Here is a 16,657-nt window from a genome sequence, read left to right as displayed (position 1 = left end):
AGGATGTTTGACCCTTTTTGTTTCTTCTGATGTTCGTCCTCCTTTTTCTAAATAACATTCTTAAGGTCCTCTTAACTTTCTTTCTTTTTTATCTGCCTCACCTCTGGTGAGGTTATGTGCTCACCAGAAAGGGAGGGGGAGGGAGAGAAGGAGAAGGAATCCCTCCAATGGGACATGATTATGCCACATCCTTTCTCCCCCATTTCTCCATCCTGTAGGGATCTGGGCACATGCACACACACAAATGCTCTCGGTGTGCTCTTCAAGCCTCCAGGGCTAGGACTCGAACCGCAAACAGCCATGTGTAATCTAGCTCCTGTCCAGGCCATAGGGCCGGCCCCTTTTCTTGACTTTCAAGATTGTAATTCATTTAATCTACCTCTAAAACACAAACTTATCTCCTTCCATGTTCCCAATACAGTTAAATTACAAGTTTTAGTTAATGTTCAGTGTCTACACATTATGCTATGTAAACATTACTCACACCTCAGCATGTCTACACATTATGCTACATAAACATTACTCACACCTGAGCCATGTATATTCATTATAATTACATTTTATTTTATTTATTTATTTTTTTATTGCCAGAAGTAAGTGTACTTGCCACAGAGACAGATAGAGGGAGGGAGAGAAGGAAAGAAATAACACACCCCCAAATGAGACATGGTTATGTCACAATACTTTCCCCTCTACTCCTCCATCTTGTTGGGATTTGGGGCACATGCACACACACATAGGTACCCGGCGTGCTCTTTTAGCCACTAGGGCCAGGACTTGAACAACAAACAGCCATGTGGAATCTAGTTCCCCTAATCACCAGGCCATGGGGCCGGCCCTGTTTCCTCTCATATAACTTTTTCAATTGCCTAATTTTCTTTTTCATTTGCTTAATGTTCTGTGAACCTATCACCATTTATCTCTAAAACTTTCTAAGAGGGCTACAAATTAATCTTTTTTCAGGCAGTTCCTGTCACATTCTGGTTCAAGTCTCTGCCCAACTCACCACAGCTGCTCCCAGGACAAGGCTCGAACCTCAACCTCTGTGGCTTGGTCCCAGCTCCAGCCTCATCTGTTGGCTCCCATGCCATGGGCTCCCTTTTATCTCGTGCCTCTTTCCATGTGGGCCTTGCTTGCCTAGGACATGCTTTCTCTCCCCTCTGCTTCCAACTCTCTCCCTACTCCCTCAGGGCCCTCTCCAGGGCCCGCTCCTCTGGAGAGCCATCTTGCATCTATGGTGCTTATGTAGCTGCTCTTCCTCAGAGCTTCCTCAGCTCCCCAGGCATCACCAGGAGAGTGCTCCCCTCAGTTGTCTTGGCACACAACTGGCCGCTACATGGCTGGATGGTACCCTCAATTAGCAGGACAAAACCTCAGAAGGAAGACAGCCTTAGTTTTATACAGATTTGGCAGCAACCACATCTCAGCTCAGAGTATAAAATCAACTGTCAAAGCCAGGCTGAGGCCGCCAGAGCAATACCACCTCTGAGCCACTTACCCCACTTGCAACCCACAAGCACAGGGCAGGCAGCATGTCTTGTTCGGTAGTCACCTTCCCCACTCCGTAAGAGATTGTACCAGAATACCGCTGTGCCCTAGGAAGGAGAAGGCCTGTCACAATCTATCCTTGGAGACAGGGTTCAGGGACCTGACCGGGAGCACCACAGGAACTCCAGCCCGAGCAGAAACACCCCCACTTTCCTGTGTACAGGAAGACAGAGCTTTGGGACTCCAGCGATAGAGAAGTTTCCCAAAAAGCATATAACCTTCATGTCTACACATTATGCTACATAAACATTACTCACACCTGAGCCATGTATATTCATTATAATTACATTTTCTTTTATTTATTTATTTTTTTATTGCCAGAAGTAAGTGTACTTGCCACAGAGACAGATAGAGGGAGGGAGAGAAGGAAAGAAATAACACACCCCCAAATGAGACATGGTTATGTCACAATACTTTCCCCTCTACTCCTCCATCTTGTTGGGATTTGGGGCACATGCACACACACATAGGTACCCGGCGTGCTCTTTTAGCCACTAGGGCCAGGACTTGAACAACAAACAGCCATGTGGAATCTAGTTCCCCTAATCACCAGGCCATGGGGCCGGCCCTGTTTCCTCTCATATAACTTTTTCAATTGCCTAATTTTCTTTTTCATTTGCTTAATGTTCTGTGAACCTATCACCATTTATCTCTAAAACTTTCTAAGAGGGCTACAAATTAATCTTTTTTCAGGCAGTTCCTGTCACATTCTGGTTCAAGTCTCTGCCCAACTCACCACAGCTGCTCCCAGGACAAGGCTCGAACCTCAACCTCTGTGGCTTGGTCCCAGCTCCAGCCTCATCTGTTGGCTCCCATGCCATGGGCTCCCTTTTATCTCGTGCCTCTTTCCATGTGGGCCTTGCTTGCCTAGGACATGCTTTCTCTCCCCTCTGCTTCCAACTCTCTCCCCACTCCCTCAGGGCCCTCTCCAGGGCCCGCTCCTCTGGAGAGCCATCTTGCATCTATGGTGCTTATGTAGCTGCTCTTCCTCAGGGCTTCCTCAGCTCCCCAGGCATCACCAGGAGAGTGCTCCCCTCAGTTGTCTTGGCACACAACTGGCCGCTACATGGCTGGATGGTACCCTCAATTAGCAGGACAAAACCTCAGAAGGAAGACAGCCTTAGTTTTATACAGATTTGGCAGCAACCACATCTCAGCTCAGAGTATAAAATCAACTGTCAAAGCCAGGCTGAGGCCGCCAGAGCAATACCACCTCTGAGCCACTTACCCCACTTGCAACCCACAAGCACAGGGCAGGCAGCATGTCTTGTTCGGTAGTCACCTTCCCCACTCCGTAAGAGATTGTACCAGAATACCGCTGTGCCCTAGGAAGGAGAAGGCCTGTCACAATCTATCCTTGGAGACAGGGTTCAGGGACCTGACCGGGAGCACCACAGGAACTCCAGCCCGAGCAGAAACACCCCCACTTTCCTGTGTACAGGAAGACAGAGCTTTGGGACTCCAGCGATAGAGAAGTTTCCCAAAAAGCATATAACCTTCACGGTGAGTAGAAGTTTGGAAACCCACCTGCCCCTACAGGGCTTCCCTGTCCTTCCCTCCTTCCAGGTAGAAGCTGGGTCTACAAGGTCACAGTGGGAAGGGGCTAACACACATCATGGTGACAGACAAGCAGGCCAAGGAACAGCACTGAGGACAACATCTGTACCCTGCTTCAACCTTTGACCCACAAGAATCAGAACATACCTTCTTAGGCCAGATGGCAGCCCCCAGATCAGGAAAGACAGTGGCACCACCAGCTTCTACATCACTCATCTGGGAATAGAAGGCACAGAGCTTGGCCCTCAGAGCAACTGAGCCCAGAGGACATGACAGGGGGTGCAGATCACTCTCCTGAGATTGAGCGGCACTGTCTGAAAGCTCATATGTAAGGCCAGTCCTTCAGCTGAGAAAAGCTCTTCCCACGCCCACTTCTCTATGGTCCATCAGGACCATGTCCGTGATGTAGGAGACCCACCTCCGGGCCATCCTTAGATGGGCATGATCTCAGTCTGCACTCAGAAAATGCCCATCTTACCCCCGACCCCTGCATTTCTATCCAGCCTGGGCCTTGTCTAAGCCATGGGGGCCCAACCAGCTGCACCTGCTCCTTCACATCAGCGACAGCCCCTGTTGAGGGCTGCTTCTCTGACTCCAGGGCCCTGTGCTCTAGTCAGAACCTCACCTCCCAAGAAAAGCCATCCTTCCTAGGGCCAGCTGGGCTGGAAGGAAGGGCGCGGTCTCTGGAGGCCCTGCTTTGTCCATGGTGAGGCCTCAACTAAACTGAACACAAGTTCCAAGCAGTGAGGCTGCACTCCTGCCCACAGAGTGTGCCTCAACGCATGCCCAGAGCAGCATTCCTTCCTCATCGGGCCTCTTACTTCAAGTGTTCTGCCTATACGTAACAAAAAATGGAACTGAAATATATTTCCACAGGACACACATCAGGCTGACTGAAGGACACTCAAAGCAGAGGGTAAATGAATACGATGAAAACTCCTGATGGAGCCCCACAGCTGTCCTAGAACCCTGAGGCCCTGCTGGTCTCACTAGTCCCTCTAGTCATACCAGCCATTTTTCTGTCTTTCCAGCATCTCAAGCTCCTTTTCTCTTCCAGGCCCACAGACACTCTCTCCTCTGCCAGAAACCATGTTCCACCAGCTAATTTCCCCTCAACCTTTAAGTTTCAGTGGATGTGTTACTTTCCGAGAGAGGCTTCTCTGGACCCTGAGCCTGGGCTGCCTCTTTATAACACTTGTCTCCATGGTAACTAAAGGGCTCTCCTGTGTTTAAAAGTCAGTCTCTCCTATCAGACCTCCAGCACCATGAGAAAGACCACAGATGCCCTGCTCCCAGCATACCCACGGGCCAGTTCCTAATATGCAATAACCACATAATAAAAGCTTATAAAGGAAAAAGTGAACACAGACTTCTGTCTCTTGCTTTGATAGCCTCTATGCCTTTTTAGAACTGGCTTTCTCAGCTGAGGGAGATGAACTTGCTCCTTATGGAAAAGGCAAACCCAATGGCCAATGGTGAAGAAAGGCAGCAGGTGGGAAGCAGGCCACTGAGCCTCTGGGGAAATGAACTTTCATCTAGAGCACTCCATAACGACCCCTCCTTCTACTGCCAAGGAGGGAACCCTCCAGGACACCACCCCCAAAGTGTAGACTAGCACCCGGCCCATGAAAAGGAACACGGCCCAGAACACAGCCCAACAGGGATGAATCTCAAGGACATTATACTACGTGGAACAGGACAGCCACACAAAGACAAATCCCCTGATTCCATTTACAGAGGGTGATTCGAGAAATCAAAATCACAGACACAGAAAGTAGAACTGCATTTTCCAGGGCCTGCGGGAGGGGAATCTGGAACTGTGTTGAATGGGTTCAGAGACTCCGTCTTAGAAGACAAAAAGAGTGATGGACACGGACAGAGGCGATGCTTGCACGACATCATGCAAGTGTTTAGCACCACTGAGAATTTCATGGTAAATTTTATGCTGTGTGTATTTTACCTACTACAATAAAAAGATAGGGGGAGAAAAATGCCAGGAACATGAAAGTCCCAGCAGGGGCAACAGCGAAGGCCACACGGACAGCAACAAAGGCCAGCTCTCTGCTCCAGCTACGGAGAGTGCTGAGGGCCCAAAGGACCTGGCCATCATGCAACTGCTGGTGGTGTCTGCCCTGACGGAGGTGGGATATGAGAGAGCCCTCTGGACCCAGGGTCCCCATAGGGCCCGAAAGCTGCACACGTCATACTCACGTAGTTTAAGAATGTGGCCACACGATTCCCAGTCCCTAAACGCTTGAAAGCATCTTGCTCATGGTTCTATAAAATTAAGTGAGAGTGAGGTGGACCTGGATCCAATACTTACATAGTTAAGAAACGTCGCTAACCTATTCCCCTCCGTTTTGAGGCCGCTGTCAAAAGGTCGCTGCAACAGACAACAACTTTCACCCAAGTTTGCAACCAACTTCACCCACCACCCACAAAACTGGGGCCCAAGGGTCAGGGATAGTAGGAAAAAAATAATAAAAAAAAACAAGCCTCCCATAAATCAACCTGAAACATGGGGCCAAGGCTCAAAGGAAACTAGCCAGAACATGGGAGCAGGGGTAGGGGAGAAAGAGGAGTAGGAACAACTTTCACAAAGACCAAGTGAGACCCTTTGCTTTAGGATCAGAGCAAACAGTGGCAGGGCAAGGCCCACATGAGGGAGGGAACAGCCAGGCATCTCTGGGCCCTGGAGACTCCATGGTTCCAGACTTGGGCTTCACCAGTAATGATCAACCCTGGTGAGAAGACAAAAAGAGTGATGGACACGGACAGAGGCGATGCTTGCACGACATCATGCAAGTGTTTAGCACCACTGAGAATTTCATGGTAAATTTTATGCTGTGTGTATTTTACCTACTACAATAAAAAGATAGGGGGAGAAAAATGCCAGGAACATGAAAGTCCCAGCAGGGGCAACAGCGAAGGCCACACGGACAGCAACAAAGGCCAGCTCTCTGCTCCAGCTACGGAGAGTGCTGAGGGCCCAAAGGACCTGGCCATCATGCAACTGCTGGTGGTGTCTGCCCTGACGGAGGTGGGATATGAGAGAGCCCTCTGGACCCAGGGTCCCCATAGGGCCCGAAAGCTGCACACGTCATACTCACGTAGTTTAAGAATGTGGCCACACGATTCCCAGTCCCTAAACGCTTGAAAGCATCTTGCCCATGGTTCTATAAAATTAAGTGAGAGTGAGGTGGACCTGGATCCAATACTTACATAGTTAAGAAACGTCGCTAACCTATTCCCCTCCGTTTTGAGGCCGCTGTCAAAAGGTCGCTGCAACAGACAACAACTTTCACCCAAGTTTGCAACCAACTTCACCCACCACCCACAAAACTGGGGCCCAAGGGTCAGGGATAGTAGGAAAAAAATAATAAAAAAAAACAAGCCTCCCATAAATCAACCTGAAACATGGGGCCAAGGCTCAAAGGAAACTAGCCAGAACATGGGAGCAGGGGTAGGGGAGAAAGAGGAGTAGGAACAACTTTCACAAAGACCAAGTGAGACCCTTTGCTTTAGGATCAGAGCAAACAGTGGCAGGGCAAGGCCCATATGAGGGAGGGAACAGCCAGGCATCTCTGGGCCCTGGAGACTCCATGGTTCCAGACTTGGGCTTCACCAGTAATGATCAACCCTGGTGAGGCAGGAGTGAGGGTAGGGGATGGAGGGGCTGACATGGAGGCCAAAGTGCTCCTAGAAGCCTCAGCCCTCTCAAGCAGCTGAGACGGGGCCCTCTGAAAGGTGATTGGGGCCTTACCCGGGAGAAGTCAAAGTGCGGTTCATACTGTCCTCCCATTCCATAATTAGCCACCTGGTGGAAAATGAGAACGTTGGACCCAGCAGTGTGAACAGCCCTGTAGCACCCCATCTCAGAGATGGTATTTCTGCAGAGCAGCCTCTCTAAGGTGGAAGACAGCCACGCCCTACCAGCACAGGCAGAACAAACAACCCTCAAATATGTCCCAGAGTAAGGCTGAAGCACAAATGTGGTTTCCCAAAGAGAACAAGATGGGCACACCATAGGTGGCCACTGTGGAGAAGCTCCAGCCCTGCAGGGATACTCAGAGGGAACCCCTCCTGAGGCAGACCCTGGCCAGGGCCCTGTTTGTAAGCTAACAACAAACTCAAGACTGGGATTTAAAAAAAAAAAAAAAAAAAAAACACTGGTTTTGAAGCTACTCAGTGCCTGGCACTGCTCCTGCCATGCCTGCCGCCATGCCCCAGCACCCATTCTGGTCAGACTGAGTAGGGCGTACACATCCCACTCCTCCCGCAGGGTCACTGCATGGAGCTCTTCTGCAACCAAGAGAAGCTGCAGGACATGCACGGCGGCTGCAGGTGGCCAAGACCTGTGCACTGCCTCCACGGCCCCGGTGTGACTGGACCTGCAGCGAGGCCTGGGCCACCACCGCTTCAGCAACTACCAGGAGTCGGTAATAGCATTCAACTTGTAAATGCCTTTGTAGACAGCTTGTCGGCACTAGGTAAAGTCCTAACTCATAGTGGTTATTTGAGCCTCAGTACACAGCATGAGAAACAAGGTTTGAGATGGAAGCTGATGGATTAAGTGGCATCACCAATGTTCACCTGGGAATAGTTTGGTACCGTGTATTACTGAAACCCTAACAACCTTTGGGGCTCGGCCACGAGTTCTCAGGAAGTTGGTGTTTTTCATATGCCCCTTTTGCCGTTCTTACAGGTTTGGTATGCTGCAAAACTGGCAGTAATGGAGACCAATAGCTGTGTGGGAGACAAAGGGAGGGTGGGCTTGACTACAGAGGAAATTCTCTTGGAGCACAAGCGATATTTGCCCAATACGATGGAATGCAAAATTCAGGCAGTACGATTTCAGTGTCTACAAAGATTAAAATTTTGATATGAAGAATCATTAGATGAAAATAATCGGTTGGGGGCCATGCATGTGGATGCATGCCCAAAATTCCAAGAGGAGGATGGAGGAGACAGGATTGCAGCACGGTGATACCCCCACCCCCGGCCTGGAGGGGTGTGATTTTTTACTTTTCCCTCCCCTCTCTCTTGCTCTCTGTCTCCCTCTGGTGAATGTATGCGCCTTATAGCAAAAACAAAGGGGGAAAGGAAACCCGCTGTGGGAGGCTGGCCCTTGTGGGAAGATGTTGCATTCATGTCTGGAAACCTCCCCAAGGGCAGACGTGTGCCTGTGATCCAGGCCTGGCTAGGGCCGGGGTTATCAAGACTTTACTGGGGACGTTGTTTCTCTGTCTCTCTTGCTCATGAAGTAAAGGAATAAACTTTTAAAAAAGAAAAGATGTGCTGTCATCCATGGCTTCTGTCTTCAAGACTTCAGTACCAAAATCCCCAGAAATCCTGTCAAGAGCACAAGGTGGCCTAGTTCAGCTGGTGACCTGAGGCTGGGGTGCATCTCAGGAGGAAAGTGTGAGGGCAGGTGATGAAGTGATATTGCAAATACATTTACAAATATACCTTGTCTTTGTATCCACTCTAGTTGTGAAGAAAATTTTAAACGTGCCTCTGACTGCCATGTCAAGGCCCTCAGGAAAATTAGATCCACACCTGTCGCTGAGCTGCGGAGTAGCTCCAGCATTTCGGCTTGGTGAGTGGAGTAATCAAACTTGCAGATCCCAGGCAGTGAAAGAAGTCGCATTGCTATCGCTGGCTCATCTTTCGACCACTTAGAGAATTCTACCTGTTCACAGGGCTGAAGCCTCTGTACTTACACTCTTTATTACTGCCCCGAGATAAGTGCGAAAGCTGTGGGAACTATGGATTCGCAGAAGTCACAGTTCAGACCTACTCGAGTTCCCAGATTCGCACCTTTAATGACAGGCAACCATACATCAAAACTGATTCCTGTAAGCAGGTGTTCATTTGCATCTTTAGGCTTGTCACTGGCTAGATGAGTCGAGTCAGTCATTTGAAAGACCATAGGTTTTTATGATGCTGAGCCAGAGTAAGTGGGGAGAAAGGTTCAAAATAACTTTCCTTGGGGTCGCCAAGTGGTGTGGTGGTTAAAGGTGCTGGGTTCCCAAGTGGTTGACTATGGTTCAAGTCCCGAACCTGGAGGCTGGCTTTCTCACTTTCCCTTTCTCTCTCTGTTTATGCCTGGCCAAATTAAATAATAATAATAATACATAACAAATTGAATTCAATAAATATTTTTAAAAATAAAAGAAATAAGAAATAAGCTTTCCTGATAAGGCTACGACATCTCAGGACAGAAGTCTTCAATCTTAGAGAATCCTGGAGTTATAGGATGTCTTCTCTATCAGAGGCCCTCATCCTATTCACCAAAAAGCCTCAATTGCTCTTTTTCTGACGTGCAAAGCAAACACATCAGCTACAGGTGAAAGTGTTGACAGGTAGCAAAAGAACCAGCTTCTTGCCAGAAGTTTGTTGTGTTCTCAAAGTTTTTGGTGCCATACCATAAGACATTCAAGTCGAATAAGCACAGAAGGACGGGTGCTGAAATCCAGGTTCCTATCCCCTAGATCATGCAAGACCAAAGCTTCCACCACTCTAGTGCAGTGAAGAAATGCCAAGACAGTTCTTAGAGGAAGGATTCAAACAAAAATGGTGTCACTACCACTTGGCAGCTATAGTCTAGACCTTCTGGAAGACTCCTGACTATAAGATCCCTTCCACTGAGAGTTGTGGCATTCAGACCCCAGTCAATTGAGCTACTATACGATGAGAAGCCAGATGAGATGAAGCCAGAGTTGGAGCACAGAAGGCTTTTTATAGCAAGGGGCTGCTGCCTGAGTGGCTGAGTGTGAGAAAGGGTAAAGAGTGCAGCTGGGAAACAAGCCAGGACAGCAACAGAAACACAGGTCCTGCCTAGTCGGTACTTTGATCCTGGGTATGAAATCAGTCATCAGCAGACTGCCGTCTTGGTCAAGGCCATGAGAATCCTGAACACAAACTGGCTCTGACATGGAGGAAACCGTGACAGACGTTTTAAAAAACAAAACGTTTTAAAAACAAAACGATGGACCAGCAGGTGGCACAAAAGTTAAGGCACTGGACCACACATGGCCCACTCTGTGGTTCAAATCCTGAACCCAGTGGCTTGAAAATCATGCCAAGTGCATGTGCACACATGCCCCAAATCCTGAGAATAGAGAAGGGATTATGGCATGGCCATTCCCCCCCTCCCTGGGGGGTGATTTCTCGCTTTCCCTCTCTGTCTCCTTCTGGCAAGTGCATGCACCCTATAGCAAAAACTAAAACAAAACAAAACCCCACTCCAAGAATATATGCAACAAGAGAATGCCAACAGGAAGGTATCCGAATTCCCACTGGCCTTGAAATGGTGGTGCTTGCCTACAGAGAAGCCCGCAGAAGTAGATGTGGCAGACGCCCTCTACTGATGTACCTGTCTGCAGAACTTATTTGAAAGTTAGAGAATGCTAAGGTGAGCTGAACTGAAAAATTACATAAAATTTTCACAAGACTGTCTATATGTTTTTGAAAATGCTGCAGGACTTCAAAACCACAAATATGACCTACAAAATTGGTTTTACAATTTCTGAGGCCGGGCTAGCAGGTGGTGTGGTGGTTAAGGTGGCTGGACTCTCACATGCCTGATCAAGGTTTGAGTCCCAGACCTGGCAGCTTGTTTTCTCACTTTCCTTCTCTCTGTCTCTCTCTGGTCAACTTAAATAAAATTTTTAAAAAATAGTAATAATGACAATGAATAAAATTAAATTAAATAATTCTTTTTTTAAAAAAAAATTGCTAAGGCCACTGCAGGGAAAAAAAATAATAAAATACACATACACGCAGATTTGCCAAGGTATGTCTAGAAGGAAGTTCAGAGTATCTTTTCTAAAAGGTCTTCAGTCAATACTCTCATGAGATCTACAGATGCTTAGACCCAAATGTTAAGCCTAAAGGTGAGGGCTGATACCTTTCAATACACAGAAACTGGCTAGAAACAGGGGACTCTAGAAAGATCCAGTGAATCTTCTCTTGCAGTGTTTCGGGTCATCAATTTTATAACAAAACCCAGAAGTTCCGATGTTCAGATGGGAGAATAGCCAGTGCTGATTGGAGTTCCAGACCCAAGAGGTATCATTAAGGAGCTTTGTCCCTTCACTCTGATTTCTCAAATAAAGGCAGGAAGCCAGGTTCCCAATGAGAATACCTGGACAAGGGCACCTCGCCTCTACCCCCCATCCTGCCCAGGCCTCTCACTTCCAGGACAAACGTATTAGAGCACACTTTAACTCCACTATCTCATATGTGTGGCTATGACATAGAGCCACAGCTTCTGAAGTTTCTAGCTCTTAGAGGTGTCCCTGGAACAATTCAGAATTTGAGCTTTGTGGTCAAGAAGATATGAATGAGCCTGCCCTGTCCACCACTGATCTCTAGCTCCTAATATAATACAGGGCACAAAGTATTGGGTCACTGGAAAAGCCATTCATATTTTCCTGTGCTTTTCTATGAAAAATGCATCATGACTTTTCTAACAACCCAATAGATGCTCGATTGGTATTTGTGGAATGCCTACTGTTAAATGCAAGATTAACTGTGGTTTCCCAGAGTGAGACCACTCCGAACTCATATCACCATGCAGTCATTAATTTATTAGGCGGGCTTTTCCAGGCTTGGTCCTGGGAACCCTGTGAGACCATCTAACCAGAAATACCCTCTTCCCAACTCCCATGGTCCCAAGGATCAGCTATACCTGCAACAATTCTGCTGTCTTTACTGTTAACCCTGTGATGTGCTGCATCCGGCGATTTACTCGGGCCACTACAGGGTCATCGTCCTCCTCCAGCCAGGAGCTAGGCCAAAAGGGGCAGAGAAATGAAGATGGGGAGGATAGGTTTAGATGAGGTCTGGCACCCCCTCCCAGCCAGGACCAGCATTACCAGGCAAAAGTGAATGCTCAGAGGGTGAAGAGGTAAGACAAGACAAGCCACCCTCCCTTGGGTAGGCACTGGGAGGCCCTGGAGGTGGGATGTGAGCAGCCCCCAACCCCCACTATCACCTATCTGCTTACCTTTTGGAAACCCTGTAGCTGGCAACAGTGAGGACACCAGTCTTGGGATCACGAACAGTGGCTCGTGCAAGCTGGAAGGCAGGAAGAGAGAAGGCTTACCTTCATTAGCCTTGAGTGTTTCTGGGTGCACACAGGGGCCAGATCTGCCAGCTATGCTACTGGGGGAGGATGCTTTCTAGGCAGTGGCTCTAGCCAAGGACCCATGACCCTCAGGTCCAGGCAGGAGTCTGAGGTCACCACACTGGGCTGAAAGACCCAGGCTGTTGCCCTGCTCGGTCACTCCCCACCTCCTCCTCTGACCTAGGTTTGTGCTGCCTGCAGAATCATGGCTGTAGGGTCTGCTGTGTCCCCCCACACATCAGCCTGGACAGCCCCCTTCCTGGCCGGGCCCACACACCACCCCTGCCTGAGCACAGCCTGCACTTGGCTGCTCCCTCCATGTTCAGACTGTGCTGACACCCCGAGCCTCAACCTTGCATGCTTCTCTTGACTTGGTCAAGTCCCGCAATCATCATGAACCTCAAGGCATCTTGTGCCAACAAGCCCACTCTGACGCTCTCCCGCCACACCACCTCACACTGGGCTCCCACTGCTGCGAGGAAGAGAGGCGGCTAGTTCTCACTCCCTCACATCAGCCTCACCAAGTGTGATGGTAAAACCAGGAGAGGATTCTACAAGTTGAAATAAGTAAATGGCTGCTTGGAAGTCACCCGTCCCCATGTCTACACTCACGCACACACATGCCCCTCACTTACCCCACCTACTCCCAGTTTCCAAAGGCAGGCTCAGGGATCCTCCCAGGTGGGACCTGCTGCCCAGGTGAGCCTCCAAGGGAAGGGCCCATGTGCTTCAGCTGGGGACTGTCCCAATGACTTCACGTGGGTGGGGCCACAGGCCCAGGTAACTACCCAATGGCACTTCTTAATTTCAATAGCTATTTTGTCAGTGCCTACTAAGTGCCTGGAACCATGCTGGGTGACTGAGACGTGGACCCTGACTCACATAACACAACCAGTGAGGAAGGCAGAAACGCAGCCAGTATGAACAAGTGAGCTTAGTGCCCTCAGGATCTCAGCCTATAGGGTCAAGAAGGCTTCCTAGAGGAAAAGACCACCCGGCTGAGCTCTGACAGGGAAACAGGAGCTGGTCCAGTGGGGGATCACAGGAACATGGAGGACGCAGCAGTGCAGAGGCCAGGGGATAAAAATGGGTGTGGAAATGACTGTTGATTTGAGGTTGCAGGAACTAGTGAGAAATGAGCAGCTGAAGAGGCAAGCAAAGGGTCAGGTCTTGATGCACACTGTGGTTCCGGAGAAGCAAGGACAGCTTTATGTGGGTGAGGGACACTCACAATCTGAACTGGAGGAGGATCACTGTGAAAACCTCATGGAACATTGACTAGGGCAGGGTCACAGTGGGAAGGAGGAGGCCAGTGAGGGAGCCATGTTAGAGGTCAGGGTGAGGGAAGAGATGGCAGTGGCCTGGCAGATGGAGAGGAGTGGAGAGTGCAGAATGCTGGTCGGGGGTCAAATCGACTGACCTGGACGCTGTGCTACTGCAGCATGTTTTGACAGGATGGCCAGCACACCCAGGACAGACGGCTTCCTCGAGCTCCTACCTGTGGACCATCCTGAGCTCCAGCTTTTTATGCTAGACCCTCCCCTATGACAAATGCAGCCAGAGCTAGACCTCATCTAAACATCTTAGCCTCTGTGTTGGCCCGACACCTCAAAAAGGCTCTGGGCAGCTGTTCTCTGCCCCTGAGGGCAGACATGGCTATTTTGAAAGCAGGCTGGAGACCCACAGACAGCTGCCAGGCATTCCCTGCAGGCCTTGTTAAGCTCATTGGACCTACTTCAAAGCCAGAATAGCATCTGTCCCTCCCAGCTTCCGGAAAGGAAAGGTCAGCTTATGATGGCCAACACGTCTGGCTCTTCCTATGGCTTCTATTCAAAGACAAGTTTCCTGGCACTCTCTCCCACCCCTGCCACACATGTGCATGTGCACACACACAGAGAGATGTCCTCAGTGTCTGGAACTGAGGGATGGGTGAGAAATCTCTCAGGAGACTGTGGCCCAACAGCGCCTCTCTCACCTGGAAACCAGGAAAGTGGTTTCCTTCCCTGGTGGGGAAGGAAGATTCAAGGACAGGAAAGGGAGGCCAGGTCCCCATTCTTCACACACACTGGCTTGACCCTCCCTCAGCCACATCAACGATACCAACAATGGACTCTAGCCCTAGATGTCCTACTACCTCAGGCCAAGGTTGTTCCCAGATGAGGTCCAGGGGCCAGGATGGGAACCTTTTTCAGGACTCTCCATGAATACTAGGCCTCCTGGCCACCTCAGCCACTATAATTCTATTAGGAGCAGAGCAACAGAGAATCCAGCGAAATCATCCCTCCCAACCATCATCATGGGAGAAGGATAGGAATATGGCAGCAAGGAGCGCTTAGAAATATGTCAAATGGGAACAGATATTTTATGAACTAGAAATAGAATAATAATTTTATGACATGACACACATACAAAACCAACAGCCAACTGCATATTTAGCAGTGAAATACTGGAGAAATTTCCAAGACATTCAGGAACATGATAAAGATGTCTACTGTAACAATACTCTAGAAGTTCTGGGCGATTATCATATTATCCAGACAACCTAAGTGACTCTGATAAAAAAATAAATAAACAAAAAATGAGTTTGACCACTAGCCATGATCTGCACAAGTCCCAGGTTCCTCATGAGTGAAATGAAGGTAGTTGCATAGCTTACTTCAGAAACACGGTAGTTAATATATGATAAGCACTTAAAACAGGTCGTGTTATACTTAAAAACTCAGTAAACACTATTACTATGAAATACATTCTTTTTCTTTTTTAAAGACTTATTTATTTTGTTATTATTACTTATTTTTCACTTTGACTAGAGAACGAAAGAAAGTGAGAAAGCAAGTCACCAGGTCCAGGACTTGAACCACAGTCGGCCATGTGGGAGTCCAGCACCTTAACCACCATACCACCTGCTGGCCACATGAGATACATTTTTAAGTCAATCATTTAGTACTTAATAGTAAACTAATGTAAGGTGTAACCAGTTAATTAATTAAGAACTTTCTGCCCGACATCTTAGCGAGGCTGTGGTGGCTGCTGCTGCTCTCCCGGCTGCGCAATGCTACCCAAGAACGACAAGAAGAAGAAAGACGTTGGGAAGTCAGCCGAAGAGGACAAAGATCCAGTGAACAAATCTGGGGTCAAGGCCTAAAAGAAGAGGTGGTCTAAAGGCAAAGTTCGGATGAGCTCAACAACCTGGTCTTGTTGGACAGAGCTCCATACTGCAAGCACCGTAAGGAAGTGCCCAACTATAAGCGCATAACCCCGCTGTGCTCTCCGAGAGGCTGAAGATTCGGGGTTCCCTGGTCAGGGCGGCACTTCAGGAGCTTTTTAATAAAAGACTTATCAAACTAGTTCCGAAGTACAGAGCACAAGTAATTTACACCAGAAATACCAAGGGTGGGATGCCCTGGCAGCTGGTGCTGATGCATGAACAGGCACACCAACTGTACAGTTGAAAAAATAAAACTTTATTAAACCAAAAATAAAATTAATGAAGAAACAGTATAAGTTACAATAACCAAAAAAACTACCTAAGAATAAACTTAAGAAATGTACAAGGTCAGGGCCAACCAGGTTGCGTGGTAGTTAAGGCCACTGGATCCCATGTGGCCAAGTGCACGGTTCAAGTCCTGGACCCAGAAGCTTGAAAGATATAACAGGCATGTGTGCATGTGTACCTGAAATCCCAAGAGGAGCATGGAGAAGAAATTGTGGCATGGCCATCCCCCCCGGCAGGGGTTTTTTCTCATTTTCTCTCTCTCTCTTTCTCTCCCGTTGTACCTCTCTGGTGGGTGCACACATCCTACAGCAAAAACTTAAGAAAAAAAAGTGCAAAAAATGAATGAGAAGACATGATACAGTAAAGATGCACACTGCACACTGTCCTCCAAGTCAGCCCCTTCACTGGCAGCCCCAGTCACAAGCTCACAGCGCCTAGCTCGGCAGCATGCCATGGCTTCGTCCCCTCCCAGGCCCCAACCAGGTGAGCTGCCCTCTCAGGGTGACCTTCCGGCACAGTACTTGGCTGACCACATGCTGTCCTCACTCTCCTTCCCCACTGGACATGAACCCACAAGGTCAAGCACCTCCGTACCCCATAGTGGACTTGCATGGGATAATTAAAGGCAGGCTGGGTAAGCAAGCGGATGGCCCCATGGTGCCAGGGATAAGAGAGAGGACCTGCCCCCTTCGGGGCCACGAGAAGGACCTATAGAGACACGTACTTTGGGTTTTGCGATCTCCTTGATCCTCTCGATTTCCTCGTCAGACATGACGTCATAGTACCTGACGATGTGCGGGCTGTCCCACTCGTCCTCCTCCTTGAAGGGGGCGATGAGCAGTTGTGGCGCCCTGTTGCCATGGTGATACCTACAGAAAAGCCTCTTCTGCCTCCGGGGTGTCTGGGGATACAGAGCAACAGGT

General features: G+C 48.9%; 1 protein-coding gene across 5 annotated transcripts in view; it reads right to left on the bottom strand.

The window, feature by feature from the left end:
• P4HA2 (prolyl 4-hydroxylase subunit alpha 2) overlaps window positions 1–16,657 on the bottom strand; it is a 43,127-nt gene that overhangs the window by 1,129 nt on the left and 25,341 nt on the right. The window contains exons 8-15 of one of the 5 annotated variants that reach the window (XM_014583583.2): window positions 16,459–16,635; window positions 12,119–12,189; window positions 11,801–11,900; window positions 6,869–6,922; window positions 6,328–6,387; window positions 5,317–5,382; window positions 3,253–3,321; window positions 2,777–2,873 (exon numbers count right to left, since the gene is read on the bottom strand). In XM_014583583.2, the coding sequence (XP_014439069.1) occupies window positions 2,777–2,873; window positions 3,253–3,321; window positions 5,317–5,382; window positions 6,328–6,387; window positions 6,869–6,922; window positions 11,801–11,900; window positions 12,119–12,189; window positions 16,459–16,635 (694 nt within the window). Of the gene's footprint in view, window positions 1–2,776; window positions 2,874–3,252; window positions 3,322–5,316; window positions 5,383–6,215; window positions 6,282–6,327; window positions 6,388–6,868; window positions 6,923–11,800; window positions 11,901–12,118; window positions 12,190–16,458; window positions 16,636–16,657 lie in introns of all 5 variants that reach the window. The other 4 variants (XM_006166883.3, XM_027767641.1, XM_027767642.1 and 1 more) reach the window with 4 other exon arrangements.

Source organism: Tupaia chinensis, unplaced genomic scaffold (assembly GCF_000334495.1).
Source record: "Tupaia chinensis unplaced genomic scaffold, TupChi_1.0 Scaffold144346_1, whole genome shotgun sequence".
NCBI classification, from domain to species: Eukaryota; Metazoa; Chordata; class Mammalia; order Scandentia; family Tupaiidae; genus Tupaia; species Tupaia belangeri.
Note: the sequence above shows the minus strand (reverse complement) of the source record. Positions and strands in the feature narration are given on the sequence as shown.